Source organism: Procambarus clarkii, chromosome 75, assembly GCF_040958095.1.
Source record: "Procambarus clarkii isolate CNS0578487 chromosome 75, FALCON_Pclarkii_2.0, whole genome shotgun sequence".
NCBI classification, from domain to species: domain Eukaryota; kingdom Metazoa; phylum Arthropoda; class Malacostraca; order Decapoda; family Cambaridae; genus Procambarus; species Procambarus clarkii.
The window spans coordinates 17,412,573-17,440,174 of NC_091224.1; the positions used below are offsets into that span (position 1 = coordinate 17,412,573).

Sequence of the window (27,602 nt, forward strand, 5' to 3'; positions counted from 1 at the left end):
ACTAGGTACAACATATATATATATATATATATATATAATATATATTATATATATATATTATATATATATATATACACATCTGTTTCTTACAAAGGATTGAAAAGTACCATACGCGTATGATCAGCTGCGCGTGCGACCAGCTGCGCGTGTGACCAGCTGCGCGTGCGACGAGCTGCGCGTGTGACCAGCTGCGCGTGCGACCAGCTGCGCGTGCGACCAGCTGCGCGTGTGACCAGCTGCGCGTGTGACCAGCTGCGCATGCGACCAGCTGCGCGTGCGACCAGCTGCGCGTGCGACCAGCTGCGCGTGCGACCAGCTGCGCAAACACCATTGATCAGCATGCTGCACTTGCATGACTTCCTCTCCTGTTTGCAGTGACAGGTGTCCCAGGCTCTGACACCTGCTGTTTAAGGCACACTGGGAGGCAACAGATGTCATCACGGTCGAGACAGCTGTGGGAGAAAAACACACAATGTGTGGTGTCACAAACACAAATTTGTGTTTTCACAAACACAAATATACGTTTTTGCATATATATATACTTCATATTATATATATACTTATATATATTTTGCATATGTATTTTACACAAATACATGCGTTTTCACAAACACAAATTTGTGTGTTTGTGCGTCACACAAACACGCAATGATTTCCTCACGCTGTGTGGAGTGTTTGAGTGATATTTTAAACAGATCCACGTTTCCCCTGGCCTACACAACCATCAGTGAAATACACTAAGTAATACACTAGGTAATACACCAGGAAATCAGAATAGCGTGAGACGCGCCTTTCATATGACCCTGATCGCTGACTCCAGCTCTGTCTGGCCCAATGATTTTTTTTGGCAAACAATTTACTATCTCTTTCAACTCTTCTTCATCGTTATTCACTTATTTTCCATTTCCTATGAAATGCCAATTTATTAATTGCGTGCCCATTCAATCCCCTCCTGTTTCCCCATTTTGGTAGGTTATCTAAGGAACATTCAACAGACTTTGTTCTATCTTCGGCTGCTATGCTAATTTCCCCTCGTCACCATATGCTTGGTTGTCATGTCAACTCATGTCGGCCTGCAGCTTCACGTCTGTACATTTGACGTGTTAACAAGCAGTGGGTCGTTAGAAACACTAAGCTTACCTCGTTGTTATTGTGCCTCACTCTTGCTGTGATCACTCTAGAGGGATTAAGCTTATACTGCTAAGTATACACTCAGATTACCCAACAGTTCAATCCCAGCTTAGCCAACAGTACATAGCTAGCCTGCACGGCAGTACACTCCCAGCTTAGCCAACAGTACATAGCTAGCCTGCACGGCAGTACACTCCCAGCTTAGCCAACAGTACATAGCTAGCCTGCACGGCAGTACACTCCCAGCTTAGCTAACGGTAACCTTGTGGAGGTTCCGAGGATCGACGTCCCCTCGGCCCGGTCTCTGACCAGGCCTCTAAGTTGGTTGTCTGGTCAACCAGGCTGTTAGATTCAGCTACTCGCAGTCTGACGTATAAATCACAGCCCAGGTGTGATCAGGTATCCTTTGCAGGAGCTTAAGACGTTCTCTCGTTAAGATGTTCTCTCTTTAACACCACAAAAGGTCGGCCAGTTAAGTACCTTATGTTTAAAGGGAGAGTGTTGAACACTCTTGTGCCCCTGATGTTGACTAACTTGTCTCACAGCGGACCTGTGCCTCCTCTACTCCTCAGTGGGACTACCTTGCACTTCCTGCCATGCCTCCTGGCCTCATGTGGAAGTACTTTGGTGTGCTGATTTGGAACCAGTCCCTCTAATATTTTCAAAGTGTAAATGATTGTGCATCTCTCTCTCGCCTGCGCTCCACAGAAAATAGATTTAAAAGCTACACCAATGCGCAAACAATCGACTTCAGAATGGTCCAGGACGGACCGAAACGTCGTCGTCCCTTCACCTTCTAGTGTGTGGTCTGGTCAACAGCTACGCCAATAATTTAGATACTTTATTCATTACCTTTGGTTAATAAGAGACCTTTGCACGTTCTCCAAGTTGGCGATTTTCCCAGCGTTAAAGAGAGCTGTTAGTGCGCTATAATGTTCTACGCTAGAGAACACTAGGGTCTTAAAAACGTATCATCACTGGTCTTACATCTCTTGTTTGAAGGGTTCTCGTTATCTAACCTGTCATTTTCCTTGCTGTTTTGACAGACACTTAATTGTGTTCTTTAAAAGCTCTTCCGACATGATTACTCACGAATCTGTTATGTTGCTTACCTTGTCCTTAGCGTGTTTTGACTGTGTTTTATATGTGGTTCCCGTTTTGATGAGTTTGTTTTTATACCATAGCGCAAGAGTTTGAAATTATCTTCATTAATCATCACAATATTTTCTGAACCTAATTAAGATAATTGATTTGAATCAGTTTACAGGTTTGCTGTGTCCTCTATATTTTATGTGTACTTTCATGAAAATTTTAGTGTTATCTGCAACGGATGACACGGAAATAAAGTTCGAGTTCTTATCCGATACGAGAATGAGGAAAAGTAGTGAAGCAAGCACAGTGCCCCTGGATGACTGAGCTGTTCACGGTGGATGATCCAGATATTATTTTGTTGACTATTACACACTGGGTTCTATGGGTCTTGAAATTAAGAATTCTGTTAGTGCACATTTTGTGTGGTATAGTACCATATGGTCACGCTTGTCGTCAGACTCTTGTCTCGGAATCATGCGAATATTTCATGACAATCTTCCTCGTTGCATATATGGCAGAGTGGTCGGGCAGTTGAGAGAGGCAGGAACAGCCTGTTCTGTCCCCTTGAAGTGTATGGTTAAGTTGAATCAGTACTACACTCCCAGCTACCCAACATCCCCACGTCCTTGATGAGAGAAATGTATGAGTAGACGTCATTCAGCTTGTTAACAGGACTGCTGCTACGGCTCTTGGGTCCCGCTTTTCATCTCTTAATCAACCGGGATGGGAGCCGGTCGGCCGAGCGGACAGCTCGCTGGACTGTGATCCTGTGGTCCCGGGTTCAATCCCGGGCGCCGGCGAGAAACAATGGGCAGAGTTTCTTTCACCCTATGCCCCTGTTACCTAGCAGTAAATAGGTACCTGGGTGTTAGGCAGCTGCCACGGGCTGCTTCCTGGGGTTGGAGGCCTGGTCGAGGACCGGGCCGCGGGGACACTAAAGCCCCGAAATCATCTCAAGATAACCTCAAGATAACCAGTGTTCAGGCTTCGGAACCAATTGCTAACTTTCATATTTAAAACAAGGTAATCTACATCTTCCATGACATATATTTGTCAGCGATGTGCAGCTGTTTTCTATTGTGTTTTCAATATATCCTCCCAATATCGTAGATTCCATTAGCAAGTATAAGTCGACTTGAGACTCACAATCGACTTAAGAATGGTCCAGGACGGACCGAAACGTCGTCGTCCCTTGACCTTCTAGTGTGTGGTCTGGTCAACATACTTCAGACACGTTATTGTCACTCATCGCCTGCAAACAAGTATCAGGTCTGGGGCATCGTTGAGCACAGGTTCAGGGCTCTAATTAGATCTGAGGCATATTAATCAATGAGATCCAGTCCCTAATTAGATCTGAGGCATCGTAGACAGTGGGCTCTGGTCTGTAATTATGTCTGGGTCATTGTAGACCTCTTACGCACCATTCACAACCAACAGGGGAACGTTACGTACTTTTTCGTGGATTTTTTTTTTTCCTCTTGTCTCAGACAGAAAGTTTGTTAAGCTTTTTGAGGAAGCTTGATCTTGGCCTAGTAGTCACCTTTCCCTAGATGCAACCCACAACAGTTATTTAACTCCATGGTTTTTATTCCTTGCTGGTTTAACACGGGCACATCAGGTGTAAGGAAATGTACTTTGATCGACTCGACCTGTGCGGGAAGCGAACCCGGGACTAGCTGGTTGTGAGCGAACGGCACTAACCTCCACACTGCTACTCGCTTGACATTATGCCTATTCACCAAGCTTAATGCACTTCTTGAGCGGCCACGCCTACGAAACCACTTCATCCGGACGCGTTAAGTAAGTTGTCTGGTCTGTCACTCTGCGGCTCTCGTCTAACTTCCGGTAACTCGCTTTTGCCGTCTTCATTATTCTATTTCTCAGAGTTTTATTCTGCCTAACTTCTTACTCTCATTCTTAACTTTGATTAATCAAGGTTTCGGAGCTAATCTACGTACCACTGAGCCGTAATCTGCCAGACTTCTCTCATTGTTATTTTAGAATGTTTGCTTTCTGCATTCGACCCCAAAAGGTTACGTCGTTTAAGAGTTGGTTTGTCTTGGTCGAGACGCTGATTGGGTCGACTCAAGCACATATGTCAGCGTGGATAATATGTTTGTATATATCCTGTTGTGTCAGTGTTATATCACGTTGTGTCAATATGTGTCACATATGTTGTTATGTGTCACATGAGCCGGTGTCACATATGTTGTGTGTCACGTGAGTCAATATGTGTCACATATGTTCTCATGTGTCAGTGTGTATGATATGTGTTAATATGTAATCTCTCAGTATGTATCATGCATCAGTACACATCATGTATGCTAGTATGTATCATATGTATTACATGAGGCATATGGCAAAGGAAAATCATGCAGCAAATAAAATACATCTCAGTTTCTAGTTTGGACACGTGCAGGACTTGTGTATGTGGGGGGGGGTGAGGGGGGGGGAGGGGCATGAGGGAGGGGAGGGGGGGCATGAGGGAGGGGGAAGGGGGGGGCATGAGGGAGGGGGGAGGGGGGGGGCATGAGGGAGGGGGGAGGGGGGGGGCATGAGGGAGGGGGGAGGGGGGGCATGAGGGAGGGGGGAGGGGGGGGGCATGAGGGAGGGGGGAGGGGGGGGCATGAGGGAGGGGGGAGGGGGGCATGAGGGAGGGGGGATGTGTGGGTATGTGGATAACATAGGGACTAATCGCTGATGGTGATGGAGACTGTGGGTGGAAAGACGGTGGCGTAAACATCATAAAATATGAGGTCATTAAAATAGATTTGCAGCTGTTATGGGCAAAGTATAATACTGAGCAGAATTTTTAGGTTATTTTCATCAAGATCACTGTTTAATGTTTTATAATAGTGGGAGAACAAGGAACCGTATGGAGAGGAAACATGGAGAGCTAAACTATTGGAAGTGACGACAAGAAACTTTTTAACCCCATCATGTCAGGGGACCCACAAGCATGAGAGGCAATGATGAACCAGCAAGATTCGTCCTTATCTTCTCTCTGAACGACTCCGACATAAGGGAAATCGGTTTCGAGGCCCCGGTGGGAATGAGTGATCACAGCGTACTGATGTTTGAGTATCTGGTCAAAGTTGGGTTAATGTACTCAAGGAAGGGACCAGAAAACAAAAGGCTGGCATTCTGAAAGGTAAACTATGAAATGCTTCTCAAGAAAGGCAAAGAACTAAGGGTGACATGATAGAGGTTTACAAGTGGATGAATGGGCAAAACAAAGGGGATATTAATAGAGTATTAAAAGTAACAACACAAGACAGAACACGAAACAATGGTTATAAATAGGATAAGTTTAGATTTAGGACAGACCTGGGTAAATACTGGTTCGGTTACAGCGTTGTTGATTTGTGGAACCAATTACCGCGTAACGTGGTGGAGGTGGATTGTTTCAAACGTAGGTTGGACATGTATATGAGGGGGATTGGGTGGTTATAAATAGGAGCTGCCTCGTATGGGCCAATAGGCCCTCTACAGCTACTTTTATTCTTATGTTCTTATGAGAAAATTCCTAACAGATAACATGGGAAACAGAGCTCAGGGGAGAGACGGCCCAAGACATGATGGACTACATCACGCAGAAGTGTAAGGAAGCAACAGACAAGTTCGTCCCAGTCCAAAAGGAAAAAAAAAACGAAATGCAGACGAGAAACCCATGATTTCTCGCATGAAACCCATGGTTTCTCGTATGAAACCCATGGTTTCTCGTATGAAACCCATGGTTTCTCGTATGAAACCCATGGTTTCTCGTATGAAACCCATGGTTTCTCGTATGAAACCCATGGTTTCTCGTATGAAACCCATGGTTTCTCGTATGAAACCCATGGTTTCTCGTATGAAACCCATGGTTTCTCGTATGAAACCCATGGTTTCTCGTATGAAACCCATGGTTTCTCGTATGAAACCCATGGTTTCTCGTATGAAACCCATGGTTTCTCGTATGAAACCCATGGTTTCTCGTATGAAACCCATGGTTTCTCGTATGAAACCCATGGTTTCTCGTATGAAACCCATGATTTCTCGTATGAAACCCATGGTTTCTCGTATGAAACCCATGGTTTCTCGTATGAAACCCATGGTTTCTCGTATGAAACCCATGGTTTCTCGTATGAAACCCATGGTTTCTCGTATGAAACCCATGATTTCTCGTATGAAACCCATGATTTCTCGTATGAAACCCATGATTTCTCGTATGAAACCCATGATTTTCGTATGAAACCCATGGTTTCTCGTATGAAACCCATGGTTTCTCGTATGAAACCCATGGTTTCTCGTATGAAACCCATGATTTCTCGTATGAAACCCATGATTTCTCGTATGAAACCCATGGTTTCTCGTATGAAACCCATGGTTTCTCGCATGAAACCCATGGTTTCTCGTATGAAACCCATGGTTTCTCGCATGAAACCCATGGTTTCTCGCATGAAACCCATGGTTTCTCGCATGAAACCCATGGTTTCTCGCATGAAACCCACGGTTTCTCGCATGAAACCCACGGTTTCTCGCATGAAACCCACGGTTTCTCGCATGAAACCCACGGTTTCTCGCATGAAACCCACGGTTTCTCGCATGAAACCCACGGTTTCTCGTATGAAACCCATGGTTTCTCGTATGAAACCCATGGTTTCTCGTATGAAACCCATGGTTTCTCGTATGAAACCCATGGTTTCTCGTATGAAACCCATGGTTTCTCGTATGAAACCATGGGTTTCATAATCTAATCTAAATCATAGACCAAAGTGGGTAGCCAGGCTTATGCGTCTTCACATCACTATAGAAATATCATGGTCCAAAATCACCTGTTACTCTTTCAAATTTTAGGCCTTCCATCTGAGCGTTCGCTGCATCTTTGAGAGCGTTCACACGTTTGTTGAGGTTCTCAGTTGGGTTTCTTGTAATAAATTTAAACTTTGATGTGTCGTGTAGAATAGTTCTTACGCTCTCAAAATAGACACTGCGATAAAGTAAGACGTTTGTGGCCGACTTATCTGCCTTCCTCACTATTATGTTAGTGTTATTACGCAAGTCTTTGGCCGCTTGGAGTAATTGAGGAGTGAGGGGACCAGGAGTGTGAGGGGACCAGGAGTGTGAGGGGACCAGGAGTGTGAGGGGACCAGGAGTGTGAGGGGACCAGGAGTGTGAGGGGACCAGGAGTGTGAGGGGACCAGGAGTGTGAGGGGACCAGGAGTGTGAGGGGACCAGGAGTGTGAGGGGACCAGGAGTGTGAGGGGACCAGGAGTGTGAGGAGACCAGGAGTGTGAGGAGACCAGGAGTGTGAGGAGACCAGGAGTGTGAGGGGACCAGGAGTGTGAGGGGACCAGGAGTGTGAGGGGACCTGGAGTGTGAGGGGACCAGGAGTGTGAGGGGACCAGGAGTGTGAGGGGACCAGGAGTGTGAGGGGACCAGGAGTGTGAGGGGACCAGGAGTGTGAGGAGACCTGGAGTGTGAGGGGACCAGGAGTGTGAGGAGACCAGGAGTGTGAGGGGACCAGGAGTGTGAGGGGACCAGGAGTGTGAGGAGACCAGGAGTGTGAGGAGACCAGGAGTGTGAGGGGACCAGGAGTGTGAGGGGACCAGGAGTGTGAGGAGACCAGGAGTGTGAGGAGACCAGGAGTGTGAGGAGACCTGGAGTGTGAGGGGACCAGGAGTGTGAGGAGACCAGGAGTGTGAGGGGACCAGGAGTGTGAGGAGACCAGGAGTGTGAGGGGACCAGGAGTGTGAGGAGACCTGGAGTGTGAGGAGACCAGGAGTGTGAGGAGACCAGGAGTGTGAGGAGACCTGGAGTGTGAGGGGACCAGGAGTGTGAGGGGACCAGGAGTGTGAGGGGACCAGGAGTGTGAGGGGACCAGGAGTGTGAGGGGACCAGGAGTGTGAGGGGACCAGGAGTGTGAGGGGACCAGGAGTGTGAGGGGACCAGGAGTGTGAGGAGACCAGGAGTGTGAGGAGACCAGGAGTGTGAGGGGACCAGGAGTGTGAGGAGACCAGGAGTGTGAGGGGACCTATTGGTCCATATGGACCAATAGGCTTTCTACAAACACTTCTATTCAATATCCATTGTTTCGTGTTCTGTCTTGTGTTGATACTTTTAATACCCTATTAATATCCTCTAATGCCACATCATCCTTCCCACCTTACTCAAATGTAATGCCACATCACCCTTCCCACCTCACTCAAATGTAGATATAAAATCAGGGAAACGCAAGTTCTAATCAGTTGTGTATTTGTGAAGTCTTTGAAAATGTAATAAGTTTTACGAAACGCGCCCGTGTCGCGTCAGACTAGAAATAAAAATTAATTTTGGAGAAGTGATTTTTGATTTACCTCCAACAGTGAAGCATAATGTACGAAAGATTGAGAAAATTCGTGTTAGAATTATTAATCTTACTTTTTCGGTCATATTTAATAAAATATGTCTACAGGAAAGACTGCTACCAAAATATACTAATATATATATATATATATATATATATATATATATATATATATATATATATATATATATATATAATGTCGTACCTAGTAGCCAGAACGCACTTCTCGGCCTACTATGCAAGGCCCGATTTGCCTAATAAGCCAAGTTTTCATGAATTAATTGTTTTTCGACTACCTAACCTACCTAACCTAACCTAACTTTTTTGGCTACCTAACCTAACCTATAAAGATAGGTTAGGTTAGGTTAGGTAGGGTTGGTTAGGTTCGGTCACATATCTACGTTAATTTTAACTCGAATAAAAAAAATTGACCTCATACATAATGAAATGGGTAGCTTTATCATTTCATAAGAAAAAAAATTGAGAAAATATATTAATTCAGGAAAACTTGGCTTATTAGGCAAATCGGGCCTTGCATAGTGGGCTGAGAAGTGCGTTCTGGCTACTAGGTACGACATATATATATATATATATATATATATATATATATATATATATATATATATATATATATATATATATATATATATATTAAACAACAATTTAGATTAATCTATGTGTGCCCTGCTTTACCAACTTCATAATTTGCGTTTGCTTCCCATATGTCTATTTTTAACATTTGTAACTAGAATGACAAATTAATGATGGAGATTAACGTCCCCAATCTTACCCAGAAATGTTTTGTACATTCCAAAGTCCATGCTGTTAAAAAAAGGGCAAATGCCCCTATCCTCATTAACCAAATGAGACAAACACTTACCCTTATGATTACAATAAAACATAAAACAAGCACAGTAGGCAACCAGACCCAAAACTGTGACAGGTGTTCTCTGGGTGTAGATAAATAGATATCTGCAGTCATCTTCCAACTTGAATGCATGATATGCATGCAAGTGTGATTCCTTGCAAGTGTAGCAGTGTGATTCCTTCCCGAGTTTCGGACAAGGAACTCGGCAGTCATACTATAGAATTGATCCTATGAAGTATGATCAAGTTGAATGCAACGGCCATCTTCAAATGCCGTTGAATATTCCTTGGAGATATACAAGTCTCTTTTCACTGCCAGAGACGACGTCTCCGGACTAGAGAGAATGCCTTTACACCGAGACAGTGTTGAATGACTCTCCCTCATAGTACAGGGAAAGTTGCTGCATTTGTCTTTCATTAAATCAGATGACCAGTACATGCAACTCCTCGGAGAAAATATTACTGCTATGCAATGGAATCGAACCCGCGTTTCTGGACTCCCCAGGCATAAAGACCATACCGAGTGTACCATGTAAAGAGTGTTTAAAACAGTTTTATCATCTACAAGGCCACGACTCATCATCTATGAGTAGTCTTCTGTTTACAAAATAGAAGACTACTCATATCAATCTTGCCAGGCACGTTTGTGGAGATCCTTTACCTCAAGGTAAATCCTTGAGAGGTAAGTCATCCTCCAGCAGTAGTCGTCCTAGCTCGTACTCGATCATAAAATTAACATTTTTCCCAAATGGAAATTAGCGTTATGACATTGATATTTTTCGCGTATAGTTTGGCTTAGGATGTGTTAGGTATTAAGGTTTTGTTTGCTATATTATTTGGGTTAGACGTCATTTTGGTGACGGAATCCAGAGGTGCGATTCATGCGTAGTGAACATTACGAAGGTCAGCGGTTGTGTTGGGGGTATAGTGTTTACCATAAATAAAAGAGGGGAGCCCACTGTTGGAGGCTGTATGAGGGCGGGCTGTATGAGGACGGGCTGTATGAGGACGGGTTGTATGAGGACGGGCTGTATGAGGACGGGTTGTATGAGGACGGGCTGTATGAGGACGGGTTGTATGAGGACGGGCTGTATGAGGACGGGTTGTATGAGGACGGGCTGTATGAGGACGGGCTGTATGAGCACGGGTTGTATGAGGACGGGTTGTATGAGGACGGGCTGTATGAGGACGGGCCGACTTCCCCTCACCAAACCAGTGCCAGGACTCTGATAGTATTTCCGACAAATCAAGGTTATGCCCACTCATATTCCCCCAGTAATTGCAATGTCCGTTCATTTCATTAATCATTATTTAGAGAGCGATGCATTCATAAACCATGTAGTGAAAATATTGGAAGGTAACAATAAAATTTGAATAATACAAAAAAGGGGTTTCAATATTTATAAATAAATTTATATACGAGTGGCTTAGTTATGGATGTAATTCGGCAATACAGAAACCCTCTTTACCCATTGTAATTGTTTAATAAAATATTAAAAATACCAAATATTAAAAAAATAACATATTTAAAAATTACCCATTTTATTAAATTAATTTAAATATTATCAAATTTTATTAAAATATTACCAAATGTTCTTAAAATATTTCCAATTATTGTTAAACTATTACGAATTATATGCAAAAATTAGTGCATGAAAAGACTAAAAAGAATCTTTGGTTTCAGATTACATTCTGATGTTGCTCTGAGCCTTAGGCGACATTGACATGAAAAACTGAGGTACATATATTTTCATTATGACACTGGATCATGGTAGTATTATGGTGAATCATGGTGAATATATATTATATATATATATATATATATATATATATATATATATATATATATATATATATATATATATATATATATATATATATATATTTGAAACCCACACAACGTGTCATTAACCTGGGCACTAGTAGCTACGAACAGCCGACCCTAGACATGGGAGACGGTCACTCTATCGACTGAACTTCCGTACTAAGAGGTCGTGGCTGGTTCGAGGCTCCCATATTCCCCGGATGAACGAAACATCAACCACCGAACAGTTGTTAACAGTTTACATACACCGTGTATTCATCACACCTTGCATGACGTGATGAATGAATTATCACGCCTTGAATGCCGAATATACATGAATACAACGCTGCCAAGCGCTGCGTGTGGGGGCGCTGCTCATCTCTGATGGGAAGTGTTGAGTGTCGGGGGGGGGGGGTGTATCGTCTTCCTCAGAGACAACACAAACTCGATCCAGTTAATACAGGGAGAAATCAACCAAAGCCAGTTGATGTAGAGGGGAATAAACCAAAGCCATTTGATGTAGAGGGGAATAAACCAAAGCCATTTGATGTAGAGGGGAATAAACCGAAGCCAGTTGATGGTAAGGGGGGGATAAACCAAAGCCAGTTGATGTAGAGAGGCTCAAACCAAGCCAGTTGATGTTAAAGGGGGTAAACCAAAGCCACCTGATATAGAGGAGAACAAACGAAGCCAGTTGATGAAGAGGGGAACAAGCCAAGCCAGTTCATGGAGAGGAAACCAACTTTTAGAGGATCACAGGCTCTGCCCCCCCCCACCGCCCCCCACAAGGTTTTCTTAAAAAAGAACCCACTGTACTAATTAGCTAACTCACCTGGTGGGCTGGTATATCCCTGGCCCGAATGGTTTTCTTGAAACTTTTCATAAAATTGTGGAAGTTGAAAACTTGGTCAGCCGCCCAAAGGTTCAAGTTTCTCATTCTCATTGGATTACTCTATAATCCATGTCTTAATTTTAATCCATTAACCGATTATTATTTTTTTTTTACTTTAATAAAGGAAATGAAGTTTAGAAAGAAAATAATGTTTTTTTTCGGGTCAATATGTTTATGTAATTACTGCATGATGCTTAAAGTTATCTCCTGAGTCAGATCTTAATTAAGTTAATCAATTCACATAAAAATTATAAATAAAAAATCACTCTAAGGCATACCAAGACTTGGAAGAAATAGCTGATAGTTCGAACTTTGTGTCACGGTGAAAAGAAACAAAAAAAAGAAGGAAAAAACTTTGGGAAAAGTTTGGAGTGTAGTGAAGAGGTTCGCTGTCCGAGTGATTAGAACCCGGGGCCCTGGAGCCTCTTTGACGTCCCCCGGACTCCTCAGGGCGTCTTGCTCTGCCTTAAGATTTATACTATATTGTAAAGTTATAGAATAACATATATCGAGAATGATGTCAGGTATAAAAGTATATTATACTTTTATACAGAACATAATTTACATTTAAAGGGAGGCAAGGTGTGTGTGTATATTATATATATATATATATATATATATATATATATATATATATATATATATATATTATATGTCGTACCTAGTAGCCAGAACGCACTTCTCTGCCTACTATGCAAGGCCCAATTTGCCTAATAAGCCAAGTTTTCATGAATTAATTGTTTTTCGACTACCTAACCTACCTAACCTAACCTAACTTTTTCGGCTACCTAACCTAACATATAAAGATAGGTTAGGGTAGGTTAAGTAAGGTTGGTTAGGTTCGGTCATATATCTACGTTAATTTTAACTCCAATAAAAAAAAATTGACCTCATAGATAATGAAATGGGTAGCTTTATCATTTCATAAGAAAAAAATTAGAGAAAATATATTAATTCAGGAAAACTTGGCTTATTAGGCAAATCGCGCCTTGCATAGTAGGCCGAGAAGTGCGTTCTGGCTACTAGGTACGACATATATATATATATATATATATATATATATATATATATATATATATATATATATATATATATATGTCGTACCTAACAGCCAGAACGCACTTCTCAGCCAACTATGCATGGCCCAATTTGCCTAATAAGCCAAGTTTTCATGAATTAATGTTTTTTCGACTACCTAACCTACCTAACCTAACCTAACTTTTTCTGCTACCTAACCTAACCTAACAGATAGAGATAGGTTAGGTTAGGTTAGGTAGGGTTGGTTAGGTTCGGTCATATATCTACGTTAATTTTAACTCCAATAATAAAAATTGACCTCATACATAATGAAATGGGTAGCTTTATCATTACATAGGAAAAAAATTAGAAAAAATATATTAATTCAGGAAAACTTGGCTTATAAGGCAAATCAGGCCTTGTATAGTAGGCTGAGAAGTGCGTTCTGGCTATTAGGTACGACATATATATATATATATATATATATATATATATATATATATATATATACATACATACACCGAGAGCTTGTCGGTGTATATATACACTGAATTTACTTAAGTCCCGAACCATCATCAGGGCTAAGGTATACTTTTGGGATGGTTAGAGGTACATAATGTTGTATATAATGTATAATTTAATACCCTGTCACAGACTGGTAAGCTTTAACCCTAACACCAACCCCACACCCCCCCCCCCACACCAACCAAAAAAAAAAACATCAGTTTTTGTTCTTTATATCTTAATGTTGGGTACAGGTAGGGGGGGGGGGGAATGAATTATCAGGAGAAAGCACCAAGCCATTACAACTATATAACACAGGGAAGAGGTGAGCATAAAGATTTGGGATGGGACAGGGGGAAGGAATGGTACCCAACCACACTTGGACGGTCGGGGGGGGGGGGAATGAACGCCAACCTGCATGAAGCGAGACCGTCGCTCTACCGTCCAGCCCAAGTGGTTGGACTGGGTACAGGTAAACTGTCAGGGGGTAAACTCAGGTATCTCTTGCTCATCAATTGACCATCTTCAGGATGCAGCCCACCAAAAAGATGACCAAATCACAACACCAGAAGATGAATCGATTTTGTTTCGTTTACAGGAATATAAGCCTCTGGCTGGCCCACTAAGTGTTACCTGTTTTTGTGTTCTGAATCGACTTGGTTCCATGGTTCTTGGTTCCGATCCATGATGGACCGAAACGTCGCCGTCGTCTCCTCATCTTCTGATGATGCGTGGGGTTGGTCATCATATCTTCAGCCCCGGTTATCGTGACTCATCGTCTGCCAATAAATGGTATATTCACATTTGTGAGTTGGTGTACACGAGAGCGGGCTGGGAGGTGCACCAACCCTTCCTTACCTGACAACCATCACCAGGCAAGAACCAGAGTTTGTCACCAGCGATGGGTATGTGGGCCTGCGGGCCGCTCCAAGCAACAGCCTGGTGGACCAAACTCTCACAAGTCAAGCCTGGCCTCGGGCCGGGCTTGGGAGTAGAACAACTCCCAGAACCCCATCAACCAGGTGTCAACCTATTTCATCGTTTCTGGAAGCTGCGGGAGTGTCGGAGATATCCCGCCAAAAACACACCGAAACCACGACGTTGGTACAATGTTCGAACAAATTTTAACACTTCCTAACCAGTTATAACAACCAATATAGGAAGTTGTAACAACGTTCTAAATATATATCTTGAGGTTATATTGAGATGATTTCGGGGCTTAGCGTCCCCGCGGCCCGGTCCTCTACCAGTCCCTCTTTTTGTTACACACCCCCAGGAAGCAGTCCGTAGCAGCTATCTAACTCCCAGGTACCTATTTACTGCTAGGTGAACAGGGGCATCTGGGTGAGGAAACTCTGCCCATTTGTTTTCACCTCCGCCGGAGATCGAACCCAGAACCTCAGGACTTCGAATCCCGAGTGCTCTTTACTTAGCCGTCAGGCCCCATATAGAGGGCAAAAAAAAAAAATCCCATCCAACTGACTACACGACAGTCAGCTGTATTAGCCTTTATATCATCCAACAGCGGATCCAGATAAACAGCAGCAAAAAGTCTAAAACAGCTCCATATAAAGCCCAAAAAGGCTTTGGGAGAAATGCTCAATAGGAGACATTACTTCAATTCACATATATACCGTAGAAGATGAAGAGACCCGATATGTTATATACAGATTAAACATCGTCTTTGAGGAGCTGTTCACTTGAGACAGTTAAGCAAGTCCCAGCTGTGTCTGGGTACAAGTGACAGGATTAACAACCCAGCGGGTTTTCTTCCTATTGGGGACTGTTGTACATGCTGCTATGGCGTTGTGTCCACTCACAGGATGAGTGACGCTGCTCAATAAACTCTCCCCTCGGGGCAAAATTAAAAAAAAATAACATTAAATGTCTGCGTTGATGTGTCATGTTCTTAGAAAAGATGTTAAAGGCTTCCCGTGTTTAGTTGGTCCATCATCACGGAGGATACTGTACGACACAAGGAGAAGGATCAGCACAGGCCTGACGGGTGAGTGGACAGCGCTCAGGATTCGTAGTCCTAAGGTTCCGGGTTTGATCCCCGGCAGAGGTGGAAACAAATGGGCAGAGTTTTTTCTCACCCAGATGCGCCTGTTCACCTATCAGTAAATAGGTACCTGGGACTTAGACAGCTGCTACGGGCTGCTTCAGGCAGGTATTTAACAGAAAGGAGGCCTGGTCGAGGACCGGGCCGCGGGGACGATAAGCCTCGAAATTAACTCAAGATAACCCTCAAGACGCCTCGTTGCAAGTTGCAATATAGTTATATATTCAATCCAGTAGGCCCAGTCTCCAGGAGCAACGCTAATTAAACTCCGAATCAACGCAGTCAGCATTGATGCAATGTTGATGGCGTTCATTCAACCTCATATATTGTCGTGTGAGATTCGTGTGTCATGTGTGTGGGTGTCCTGCGTGTGTCATGTGTGTGGGTGTCCTGCGTGTGTCATGTGTGTGGGTGTCCTGCGTGTGTCATGTGTGTGGGTGTCCTGCGTATGTCATGTGTGTGGGTGTCCTGCGTGTGTCATGTGTGTGGGTGTCCTGCGTGTGTCATGTGTGTGGGTGTCCTGCGTGTGTCATGTGTGTGGGTGTCATGCGTGTGTGGGTGTCATGCGTGTGGGTGTCCTGCGTGTGTCATGCGTGTGGGTGTCCTGCGTGTGTCATGCGTGTGGGTGTCCTGCGTGTGTCATGCGTGTGGGTGTCCTGCGTGTGGGTGTCCTGCGTGTGTCATGCGTGTGGGTGTCCTGCGTGTGTCATGCGTGTGGGTGTCCTGCGTGTGTCATGCGTGTGGGTGTCCTGCGTGTGTCATGCGTGTGGGTGTCCTGCGTGTGTCATGCGTGTGGGTGTCCTGCGTGTGTCATGCGTGTGGGTGTCCTGCGTGTGTCATGCGTGTGGGTGTCCTGCGTGTGTCATGCGTGTGGGTGTCCTGCGTGTGTCATGCGTGTGGGTGTCCTGCGTGTGTCATGCGTGTGGGTGTCCTGCGTGTGTCATGCGTGTGGGTGTCCTGCGTGTGTCATGCGTGTGGGTGTCCTGCGTGTGTCATGCGTGTGTCATGTGTGTGGGTGTCCTGCGTGTGTCATGTCTGTGGGTGTCCTGCGTGTGTCATGTGTGTGGGTGTCCTGCGTGTGTCATGTCTGTGGGTGTCCTGCGTGTGTCATGCGTGTGGGTGTCCTGCGTGTGTCATGCGTGTGGGTGTTCTGCGTGTGTCATGCGTGTGGGTGTCATGCGTGTGTGGGTGTCCTGCGTGTGTCATGTCTGTGGGTGTCCTGCGTGTGTCATGTGTGTGTGGGTGTCATGCGTGTGTCATGCGTGTGGGTGTCATGCGTGTGGGTGTTCTGCGTGTGTCATGCGTGTGGGTGTCCTGCGTGTGTCATGTGTGTGGGTGTCCTGCGTGTGTCATGTGTGTGGGTGTCCTGTGGGTGTCCTGCGTGTGGGTGTCATGCGTGTGGGTGTCATGCGTGTGGGTGTTCTGCGTGAGTCTTGCGTGTGGGTGTCATGCGTGTGTCATGTGTGTGGGTGTCCTGTGGGTGTCCTGCGTGTGGGTGTCATGAGTGTGTGGGGTGTCATGCGTGTGCGTGTCATGAGTGTGTGGGGTGTCATGCGTGTGCGTGTCATGCGTGTGTGGGGTGTCATGCGTGTGTGGAGTGTCATGCGTGTGCGTGTCATGCGTGTGCGTGTCATGCGTGTGTGGGGTGTCATGCGTGTGTGGGGTGTCATGCGTGTGTGGGGTGTCATGCGTGTGCGTGTCATGAGTGTGTGGGGTGTCATGCGTGTGTGGGGTGTCATGCGTGTGTGGAGTGTCATGCGTGTGCGTGTCATGCGTGTGCGTGTCATGCGTGTGTGGGGTGTCATGCGTGTGTGGGGTGTCATGCGTGTGTGGGGTGTCATGCGTGTGCGTGTCATGAGTGTGTGGGGTGTCATGCGCGTGCGTGTCATGAGTGTGTGGGGTGTCATGCGTGTGTGGGGTGTCATGCGTGTGCGTGTCATGAGTGTGTGGGGTGTCATGCGCGTGCGTGTCATGCGTGTGTGGGGTGTCATGCGTGTGTGGGGTGTCATGCGTGTGCGTGTCATGCGTGTGCGGGGTGTCATGCGTGTGTGGGGTGTCATGCGTGTGCGGGGTGTCATGCGCGTGCGGGGTGTCATGCGCGTGCGGGGTGTCATGCGCGTGCGGGGTGTCATGCGCGTGCGGGGTGTCATGCGCGTGCGGGGTGTCATGCGCGTGCGGGGTGTCATGCGCGTGCGGGGTGTCATGCGCGTGCGGGGTGTCATGCGCGTGCGGGGTGTCATGCGCGTGCGGGGTGTCATGCGCGTGCGGGGTGTCATGCGCGTGCGGGGTGTCATGCGCGTGCGGGGTGTCATGCGCGTGCGGGGTGTCATGCGCGTGCGGGGTGTCATGCGCGTGCGGGGTGTCATGCGCGTGCGGGGTGTCATGCGCGTGCGGGGTGTCATGCGCGTGCGGGGTGTCATGCGCGTGCGGGGTGTCATGCGCGTGCGGGGTGTCATGCGCGTGCGGGGTGTCATGCGCGTGCGGGGTGTCATGCGCGTGCGGGGTGTCATGCGCGTGCGGGGTGTCATGCGCGTGCGGGGTGTCATGCGCGTTTGGGGTGTCATGCGCGTGTGGGGTGTCATGCGCGTGTGGGGTGTCATGCGTGTGTGGGGTGTCATGCGTGTGTGGGGTGTCATGCGTGTGTGGGGTGTCATGCGTGTGTGGGGTGTCATGCGTGTGTGGGGTGTCATGCGTGTGTGGGGTGTCATGCGTGTGTGGGGTGTCATGCGTGTGTGGGGTGTCATGCGTGTGTGGGGTGTCATGCGTGTGTGGGGTGTCATGCGTGTGTGGGGTGTCATGCGTGTGTGGGGTGTCATGCGTGTGTGGGGTGTCATGCGTGTGTGGGGTGTCATGCGTGTGTGGGGTGTCATGCGTGTGTGGGGTGTCATGCGTGTGTGGGGTGTCATGCGTGTGTGGGGTGTCATGCGTGTGTGGGGTGTCATGCGTGTGTGGGGTGTCATGCGTGTGTGGGGTGTCATGCGTGTGTGGGGTGTCATGCGTGTGCGTGTCATGAGTGTGTGGGGTGTCATGCGTGTGTGGGGTGTCATGCGTGTGTGGGGTGTCATGCGTGTGTGGGGTGTCATGCGTGTGTGGGGTGTCATGCGTGTGTGGGGTGTCATGCGTGTGTGGGGTGTCATGCGTGTGTGGGGTGTCATGCGTGTGTGGGGTGTCATGAGTGTGTGGGGTGTCATGCGTGTGTGGGGTGTCATGCGTGTGTGGGGTGTCATGCGTGTGTGGGGTGTCATGCGTGTGTGGGGTGTCATGCGTGTGTGGGGTGTCATGCGTGTGTGGGGTGTCATGCGTGTGTGGGGTGTCATGCGTGTGTGGCGTGTCATGCGTGTGTGGGGTGTCATGCGTGTGTGGGGTGTCATGCGTGTGTGGGGTGTCATGCGTGTGTGGGGTGTCATGCGTGTGTGGGGTGTCATGCGTGTGTGGGGTGTCATGCGTGTGTGGGGTGTCATGCGTGTGTGGGGTGTCATGCGTGTGTGGGGTGTCATGCGTGTGTGGGGTGTCATGCGTGTGTGGGGTGTCATGCGTGTGTGGGGTGTCATGCGTGTGTGGGGTGTCATGCGTGTGTGGGGTGTCATGCGTGTGTGGGGTGTCATGCGTGTGTGGGGTGTCATGCGTGTGTGGGGTGTCATGCGTGTGTGGGGTGTCATGCGTGTGTGGGGTGTCATGCGTGTGTGGGGTGTCATGCGTGTGTGGATGTCATGCGTGTGTGGGGTGTCATGCGTGTGTGGGGTGTCATGCGTGTGTGGGGTGTCATGCGTGTGTGGGGTGTCATGCGTGTGTGGGGTGTCATGTGTGTGTGGGTGTCATGTGTGTGTGGGTGTCATGTGTGTGTGGGTGTCATGTGTGTGTGGGTGTCATGTGTGTGTGGGTGTCATGTGTGTGTGGGTGTCATGCGTGTGTGGGGTGTCATGTGTGTGTGGGTGTCATGTCATCACTCTTTCTCTTCTCCTCCAGTGTGATGTGGTTCACTTCACTAGAATACCTTAACCCTTCAGTTCACGCAGAGTTTCCTCAGTGGTTCAGTTGTCTCAGTTCAGAAATTAGAATTCAATTTGTCGTTGTATTGCAGCTTCTTGGAGGTGGGGGGTGTTTCGTGCCGGCGCTGCATGCGCCAGGAAGGGTCACACGTACGTTAAACACTCGTGTTTTGAAGGCTTTCCTGGCTATGTATTGTAAACCTTTACCAGTCTAGAGTACTAGGGTTGATTATCCATCAAGTGTGTCGTTTATCCATCAGATTTGGATTAAATATTATAATTTTTCTTCCTCTGATCTGTGACTTTACCTTATCTTTAATCTGCAGTACGTCTGTGTGTTTGTATATGTATGCACATATGTACTTCCTTACATGTGAATGTGTGTGTGTGGATCTAGCTCCATTTAGCTCGGAACATTAAAATGAATTTAATTATAATGAAGTAATCAGTAAAAACTTTCCTTACATGATTTTTTTTAATATATGAAAAAATATCCTCTAATTCTATCCCTTGAAAGACTCCAGATTCCCCAAGTTTGTAAACAACGTGTCTTTTATTTTAGAGAATACATTAAGTATTCATTACTGCTCTGGCTCACAGCTTACACGGAAACAACACGTTAGCCGCGCTTGTAAATTGAATAACTTCGTGCATGAATATATGAATAACTTCGTGCATGAATATATGAATAACTTCGTGCATGAATAGATAATGAGGTATGTTGCTTAGAAGAGTCCTGAAGAAAATCTTCTTAGTGCTAATCGGTTCCAGTCGATTAGCTGGAATGATCCATTCAGCTATTAATGCAGTTTGGTTACCACAATTCAACGGATCCGCAGGTATACTTGCCCAAGCGGTTCTGACTCCAAGACGCATGCAACAATTATCTGCAACTGTATAATGAAAAACACTATTTCCTTTATATATATATATATATATATATATATATATATATATATATATATATATATATATATATATATATATATATATATATGTCGTACCTAGTAGCCAGAACTCACTTCTCAGCCTACTATTCAAGGCCCGATTTGCCTAATAAGCCAAGTTTTCCTGAATTAATATATTTACTATAATTTTTTTCTTATGAAGTGATAAAGCAACCCTTTTCTCTATGTATGAGGTCAATTTTTTATTATTGGAGTTAAAATTAACGTAGATATATGACCGAACCTAACCAACCCTACCTAACCTAACCTAACCTATATTTATATGTAAGGTTAGGTTAGGTAGCCAAAAAAAGCTAGGTTAGGTTAGGTTAGGTAGGTTAGGTAGACGAAAAAACATTAATTCATGAAAACTTGGCTTATTAGGCAAATCGGGCCTTGAATAGTAGGCTGAGAAGTGCGTTCTGGCTATTAGGTACGACATATATATATATATATATATATATATATATATATATATAAACAAACTCCACACCCCAGAAGTGACTCGAACCCAGACAGCCAGGGACACTATGCAACTGCCGCACCTGGTACCTTAACCACTTGACCAACCGTGAGCGTACAAAAGACATTAGTTGCCGAGGCTATATCCCCAACAACCGAATTTTGTACGGTCACGGTTGGTCAAGTGGGTTAAGGTTCACATGAGGCAAGCCCATGACATCACCCTAACAAGAGAAATGGCGAATTAAAACTCTTGTATAATAGACAAAACCCAAGATGTAAGAAGATTACAAATTCTTGACGCAATTCACATAAGAACAGAACAACCTACCATGAACACCCAAATCACGGAACTATCTACTCTACCCACCATGAGAGTAAGGACAAGACCAGAACATAACGATGCCAACATAGAAGACACTGCTCAACATAATAGGCCTATTACACCTGATTAATCTTTGTATGTGCTTCGTCCCCTTGTTTTTTCCTTTTATTCTACTTGTTTTTTCACCTGACCCCGTACTGGTATTTATCTATCACAATTTGTAATTTCCTTTTTTTTGACCCAAATATCACAGTAACAAGGTTATCCCGAATAACTGAACTCAATTACGGGCTCACCATAGCCCGTGCTACATGGACATTTCGTTCTGAGTAGCTAAATCTAAAACAACAACCACAGTATTCTCTTCAAGTTACAACCCTGCTCCTGTGCCAGGTAAGTTCACTACGGGCTCACTATAGCCCGTGCTACTTGGAATTTTTTGTTTCTAGTAGCACGGAACATTAAACAACAATTATTAATTAATAAATAATTCATTTTAATGAATATTACACAACAACAACGTATTTTCTTATCACTTGAGAATGAACCATGTAGGTTCGAAACGTTGTGCAATTTTATAATATAAGTGCAATACATTCTAGAGTTATTTACTTTTTCTTCACCTTGAAAATGAACATGACTTTTAGAGAACTCCTCTTCCAACTAAACCCTGATGCAAGAACACTAGTGAGAGGGATAGAAGCCCTAAACCAGAAAATAGTTAAAACAGAATATGCTGTCATATTCAATGAGACTTGTATAAAATAAAACCTGTTGCCAGTATACACCAATATATATATATATATATATATATATATATATATATATATATATATATATATATATATATATATATATATATATATATATAACTCCATAGTCTCCCGAGACTGAAGGATGCCTACTACTACTATACTATATATATATATATATATATATATATATATATATATATATATATATATATATATATATATATATATATATTATATATACATATATATATTCACATATATACTGGCATAACCATTACGCTAACCGCTACACCATGACAGATCGTTAAAAGGGTTTAAAGTCGGGAGGTATGTCTATCATATCAACCTCCAACGACATTGGTCAATGGTAAGAGATCAGACGTTTATTTCCATCAAATCAGTCACATTTAATGGAGGAAACGCGAGCCTGAAATATACGACACACTTGCATAAACGCACAAGTTATATGTAACATGTTTTAACGATTTATCATGGTTAGCTATTTTGCGTCATTATTATTCAATCTAATTAATTTGTATGGTATACTACGTTCCTGTGTTTCGCTTAGAATATTTTTAATTAAGTTATATTTTGAATCTACATCTAAATCCCATTTTATATCACCCAACGAATGGTTTTAACGAATGGTTGGGCACCATTCCTTCCCCCGTCCCATCCCAAATCATTATCCTGACCCCCTTCCCAGTGCTATATAGTCGTAATGGCTTGGCGCTCTCCCCTGATCGTTCCCTTAACCCCCTGCCCCCCGTCCCCCGTCCTCCTTCTCAGCGCCTCACAGCATCTCACAGCGCCTCACAGCATTTCACAGCATCTCACAGCATCTCACAGCGTCTCACAGCATCTCACAGCCCCTCAGAGCACCTCACAGCATCTCACAGCACCTCACAGCCCCTCAGAGCACCTCACAGCATCTCACAGCGCCTCACAGCATCTCACAGCGCCTCACAGCGTCTCACAGCATCTCACAGGGACAAAGCACAGCAAGAGAATAGCGAGAAAAAGGCATATAATTCCTAAGACAAACGTTGCCGAGCGACGGTAAGTGTAAATGAATCATTCAGGCAGCCGCCTGCTTGTGCGAGCACCGTCCTCAGACTGACGTTGTTACTGCTCCTAATTTATTTAATTGTGAACAGTAATTCAATGCCATGGAGTGAGTACGTTAACAACCGCCTTCCCCCCCCCCCCTCCCTCCCTCCCCCCTCCCCCAGCATCCCCCGCCCTGGTGAAATATTTTTTGCATTTTTACTTCATCTTGTTCAATTGTTTCGAATATTACTTCACAGTAAACTAATTTGTACCAATTTGCATGTAATCATAATTGTTTTTGTTATATATATAAATTTGATCATAACTCAGTAGTAGGTAGCCGAGAGGGGTGAAAAATGATGAAAATTGAGAAGAGAAGAGGAGAGTAGAGGAAGCGAGATTCACTACACTAAAAGCAGGCTTTTAGTGTAGTCTCAATTGCACTAAAAGCTTGCTTTGTCAACTATCTAAAACAAGGACGATTTTGGGTTGTGTGTGTGTGTGTGTGTGTGTGTGTGTGTGTGTGTGTGTGTCTGTGTGTGTGTGTGTGTGTGTGTGTGTGTGTGTGTGTGTGTGTGTGTGTGGGTGTGCGTGTACTCACCTAATTATGCTTGCGGGGGTTGAGCTTTGGCTCTTTGGTCCCGCCTCTCAATTGTCAATCAACTGGTGTACAGATTCCTGTGTGGGGGCGTGTGTGTGTGTGTGTGTGTGTGTGTGTGTGTGTGTGTGTGTGTGTGTGTGTGTGTGTGTGTGTGTGTGTGTGTGTGTGTGTGTGTGTGTGTGTGTGTGTGTGTGTGTGTACGTGTGTGATTGACCTTTTGACACTTGTCCGAAGGCTTAGATCTTTTCCTTCCTATAAATTATATTTTCCGTGACCCTGCTACCCGTCCTCAGACCAAGTGCATTCCATCCAGCAGTCGACCCCAAAGCCGAATTCATCAATTTTAACATTCTGTTCATTCAAAACAGAACTTTTCTAAAATATAAAATAATTGTATTATATATTAGCATATTGTGCACATTTAGGAACTGGTTAGGTTAGGTTAAATTAGGTGTTTAGGTTCTGTTGGCGATTATTTGCATTTTTAGTACGTAGGTGAAGCATTTACAGCGTTGTGGTTCGAACAAAAGTCGTCAGCGAAGCACTTGTTCCGGAAGTGTTCGAACGTCATCAGTTATGAATCGTGTGTAAACCGTTTTTCATTCATAAACCAGCTGGGGGTTTGGCGGGTGCATGGAATGTACTTTGACCTTTGTTTATGAGGGCGAGCTGCTGTTAGAGGTCTTCCTTCAACCCAACCCGATACATGATCGCCATATGTCAGGCTGCGAGCAGCCGCGACCAACAGCCGGGTTGATCAGAACACCAACCAGGGGCCAGATTCATGAAGCAGTTACGTAAGTACTTGCGAACATGTACATCTTTCCCCAATCTTTGACGGCTTTGGTTACATTTATTAAACAGTTTACAAACATAAAAACTTCCCAATCAACTGTTGTTATTGTTATAAACAGCCTCCTGGTGCTTCCGAGCTCATTAACTGTTTAACAATTGTAAACAAAGCCGCTAAAGATTGTGGAAAGGTGTAGAGGTTCGTAAGTGCTTGCGTAACTGCTTCGTGAATCTGGCCCCGGGAGGCTTGGTCAGAAATCGGGCCGCGGGGACATTGATCCTAGAACCATCGCTAGGCATATATGCTAATCGGTCAACTTCCTGGGCGCCCCAATCACTGCTGAGTGAGTAAGAGTGATTGGTAGAGGATTGCTGCCTAGTGAATCATTTTTTGAGATATATACAAGAGTTGTTACATTCTTGTACAGCCACTAGTACGCGTAGCGTTTCGGGCAAGTCCTTAATCCTACGGTCCCTGGAATACGATCCCCTGCCGCGAAGAATCGTTTTTTCATCCAAGTACACATTTTACTGTTGCGTTAAACAGAGGCTACAGTTAAGGAATTGCGCCCAGTAAATCCTCCCCGGCCAGGATACGAACCCGTGACATAGCGCTCGCGGAACGCCAGGCGAGTGTCTTACCACTACACCACGGAGACTACTACGGAGATTTCTGCCTAAGGTTCGAATCCAGACGGAACTTCACCACAGGAACTATGTGTAAATTACTATATAATAATTACTATATAATAATTACTATATAATAATTACTATATAATATACGAGCGATTAGCCTATTTCTCGGTACATATGCAGAGAATAACCTTAAAATTTATATCCGTCGAATTTTTTAAAAAATTACCTGTAGCTTGATCTTGAGGTTATCGTGAGATGATTTCGGGGCTTTTAGTGTCCCCGCGGCCCGGTCCTCGACCAGGCCTCCACCCCCAGGAAGCAGCCCGTGACAGCTGACTAACACCCAGGTACCTAATTTACTGCTAGGTAACAGGGGCATAGGGTGAAAGAAACTCTGCCCATTGTTTCTCGCTGGCGCCTGGGATCGAACCCAGGACCACAGGATCACAAGTCCCGCGTGCTGTCCGCTCGGCCGACCGCATGAGGTCAATTGCAACAAGCAATTGACAATTGTCAATCCGTGCAATGGACTGATTTTAGATCCTTGGAAACCTGCCTCTTTTCAGAGACGGGTATAATATATATTTCAGGTAAATATACACCGAGTCAATATTAATCCTGGAATGTGTTCGGGATTTACCGTGCACTTCAAGGACTGGGTTGTCATGGCATAACGGGTCCAGTGATCTTACATGGAAGACTGTCCAAGCCATCAAGTGTCTGATAATCTTTCTTGGAAGACTGTCGAAGCCATCAAGTGTCTGATAATTTTACATAGAAGACTGTCCAAGCCATCAAGTGCCTGGTAATCTTACATGGAAGACTGTCCAAGCCATCAAGTGCCTGGTAATCTTACATAGAACACTGTCCAAGCCATCAAGTGCCTGATAATCTTACATGGAAGACTGTCCAAGCCATCAAGTGCCTGATAATCTTACATAGAAGACTGTCTAAGCCATCAAGTGCCTGATAATCTTACATGGAAGACTGTCAAATAAAAAGGTTAATTATCTTACATTTGTATTTGTGCAGTTCAAGATAACATGTAAATATAAAGACTAATTTTGTATTGTACAAAAGAATTATTCAAAATTTATTTTGTTCCAAACAAGAAATACCTTTAGACTTAATGAGGGAGGAATACACCTTTATCTATCTTTATCACTTTGATAAAGATTGAAAATCAATCTTTATCCATTTACTGTGAAAGTGTTCAATTCTAAGATGATTTTTTTTTCGGTCCTTCCACTAACAGATCTGGTGGCGCAGTGGTAACTCACATTCACCCCTTGCTCTCTGAGCTATTTAGTTTGGGTTCGATTCCTGGGGCAAGGGAGGATTGACAAGGCGTCAGTCCTTAACTGTTTGCCTCTTTTTCACTCAGCAGTAATTGATTGTAAAGCGATTGGGATGTCGGGTTTCACGGAAAACTGGCGAGTCAACCTTTCCATGAGATATGGGAAGGGGAATCCTGTTAACAGGAGTCTGATGTTTGTCTGTTTCTGTGCTTACCTGTTCGAAACAGACCACGACTTAACCGAGGAAAACACTGGACCAGGATGGGGGATCGAACCAGCGTCCTTGTTATCCGCCATGCGAGCCTTCTGCCAGATTCACGAAGCAGTTACGCAAATACTTATGAACGTGTACATCTTTTCTCAATCTTTGGCGACTTTGTTTACAACTATTAGACAGTTAATGAGCTCCGAAGCACCAGGAGGCTGTTTATAACAATAACAACAGATGATTGGGAAGTTTTCATGCTGATAAACCGTTTAGTAAATGTACACAAAGCCGCCAAAGATTGAGAAAAGATGCACACGTTCGTAAGTACTTGCGTAACTGCTTCGTGAATCTGGCCCCTTACCTCTAGACCACGCCTTGCTAAATACTCGGATATATCACGTCATTCTGAGATGCTTGTGTACTCATCTCTTCCTGAACTTAGTCGTTAACGCCAAGTAGATAACTTTACCCGAGTGTTACGAACTCTTCCGTAACCGGATTCTTATATATTCTACGATCCTTCTCAAGTCCAGAGATCCCTGACTTTGGTGGAAATTGTAGTGTAATGTTTAAGGTAAGAAATAAAATTACATCTAAAATTTACTGTTCTTATTATCTACAACTACCATTATATATAAACTTCTAAAGAGGTCGTCCAGCGCATCTCTCGCCCTCACGCTAGCTGCAGTTATGGTGAAGTCTTCCAGCGCTCTACTAGCCCTCTGGCAAGTTCGCCTCAAGGTCGACCAGTATATTGCTTCACTCGCTCTGTTTCACTGCCGTCTGTCGCCATGATGTTGTTGTTATAGATTCAGCTACTCGGAACAAGTTCCAAGTAACTCGGG

The 27,602-nt window shown here is 44.8% G+C and overlaps 3 protein-coding genes across 3 annotated transcripts; 2 read left to right on the forward strand and 1 right to left on the reverse strand.

The window, feature by feature from the left end:
• The first annotated feature begins 5,893 nt into the window (after positions 1–5,893).
• LOC138357027 (zonadhesin-like) lies at positions 5,894–6,454 on the forward strand. Its single transcript, XM_069313563.1, has one exon. The coding sequence runs from the start codon at positions 5,894–5,896 to the stop codon at positions 6,452–6,454; it is 561 nt and encodes a 186-aa protein (XP_069169664.1).
• Positions 6,455–6,459: 5 nt separating this feature from the next.
• LOC138357028 (polysialic acid O-acetyltransferase-like) lies at positions 6,460–6,954 on the forward strand. The gene has a single exon (XM_069313564.1). It carries the CDS (start codon positions 6,460–6,462, stop codon positions 6,952–6,954), a length of 495 nt encoding a protein of 164 aa, XP_069169665.1.
• Positions 6,955–9,644: 2,690 nt separating this feature from the next.
• Positions 9,645–18,276, reverse strand: LOC138357029 (putative uncharacterized protein ENSP00000383309). Its single transcript, XM_069313565.1, has 2 exons — positions 17,706–18,276; positions 9,645–9,763 (listed from the first exon to the last, which is right to left on the reverse strand). Exons 1-2 carry the CDS (start codon positions 18,274–18,276, stop codon positions 9,645–9,647), a joined length of 690 nt encoding a protein of 229 aa, XP_069169666.1.
• Between the last annotated feature and the right edge of the window lie 9,326 nt (positions 18,277–27,602).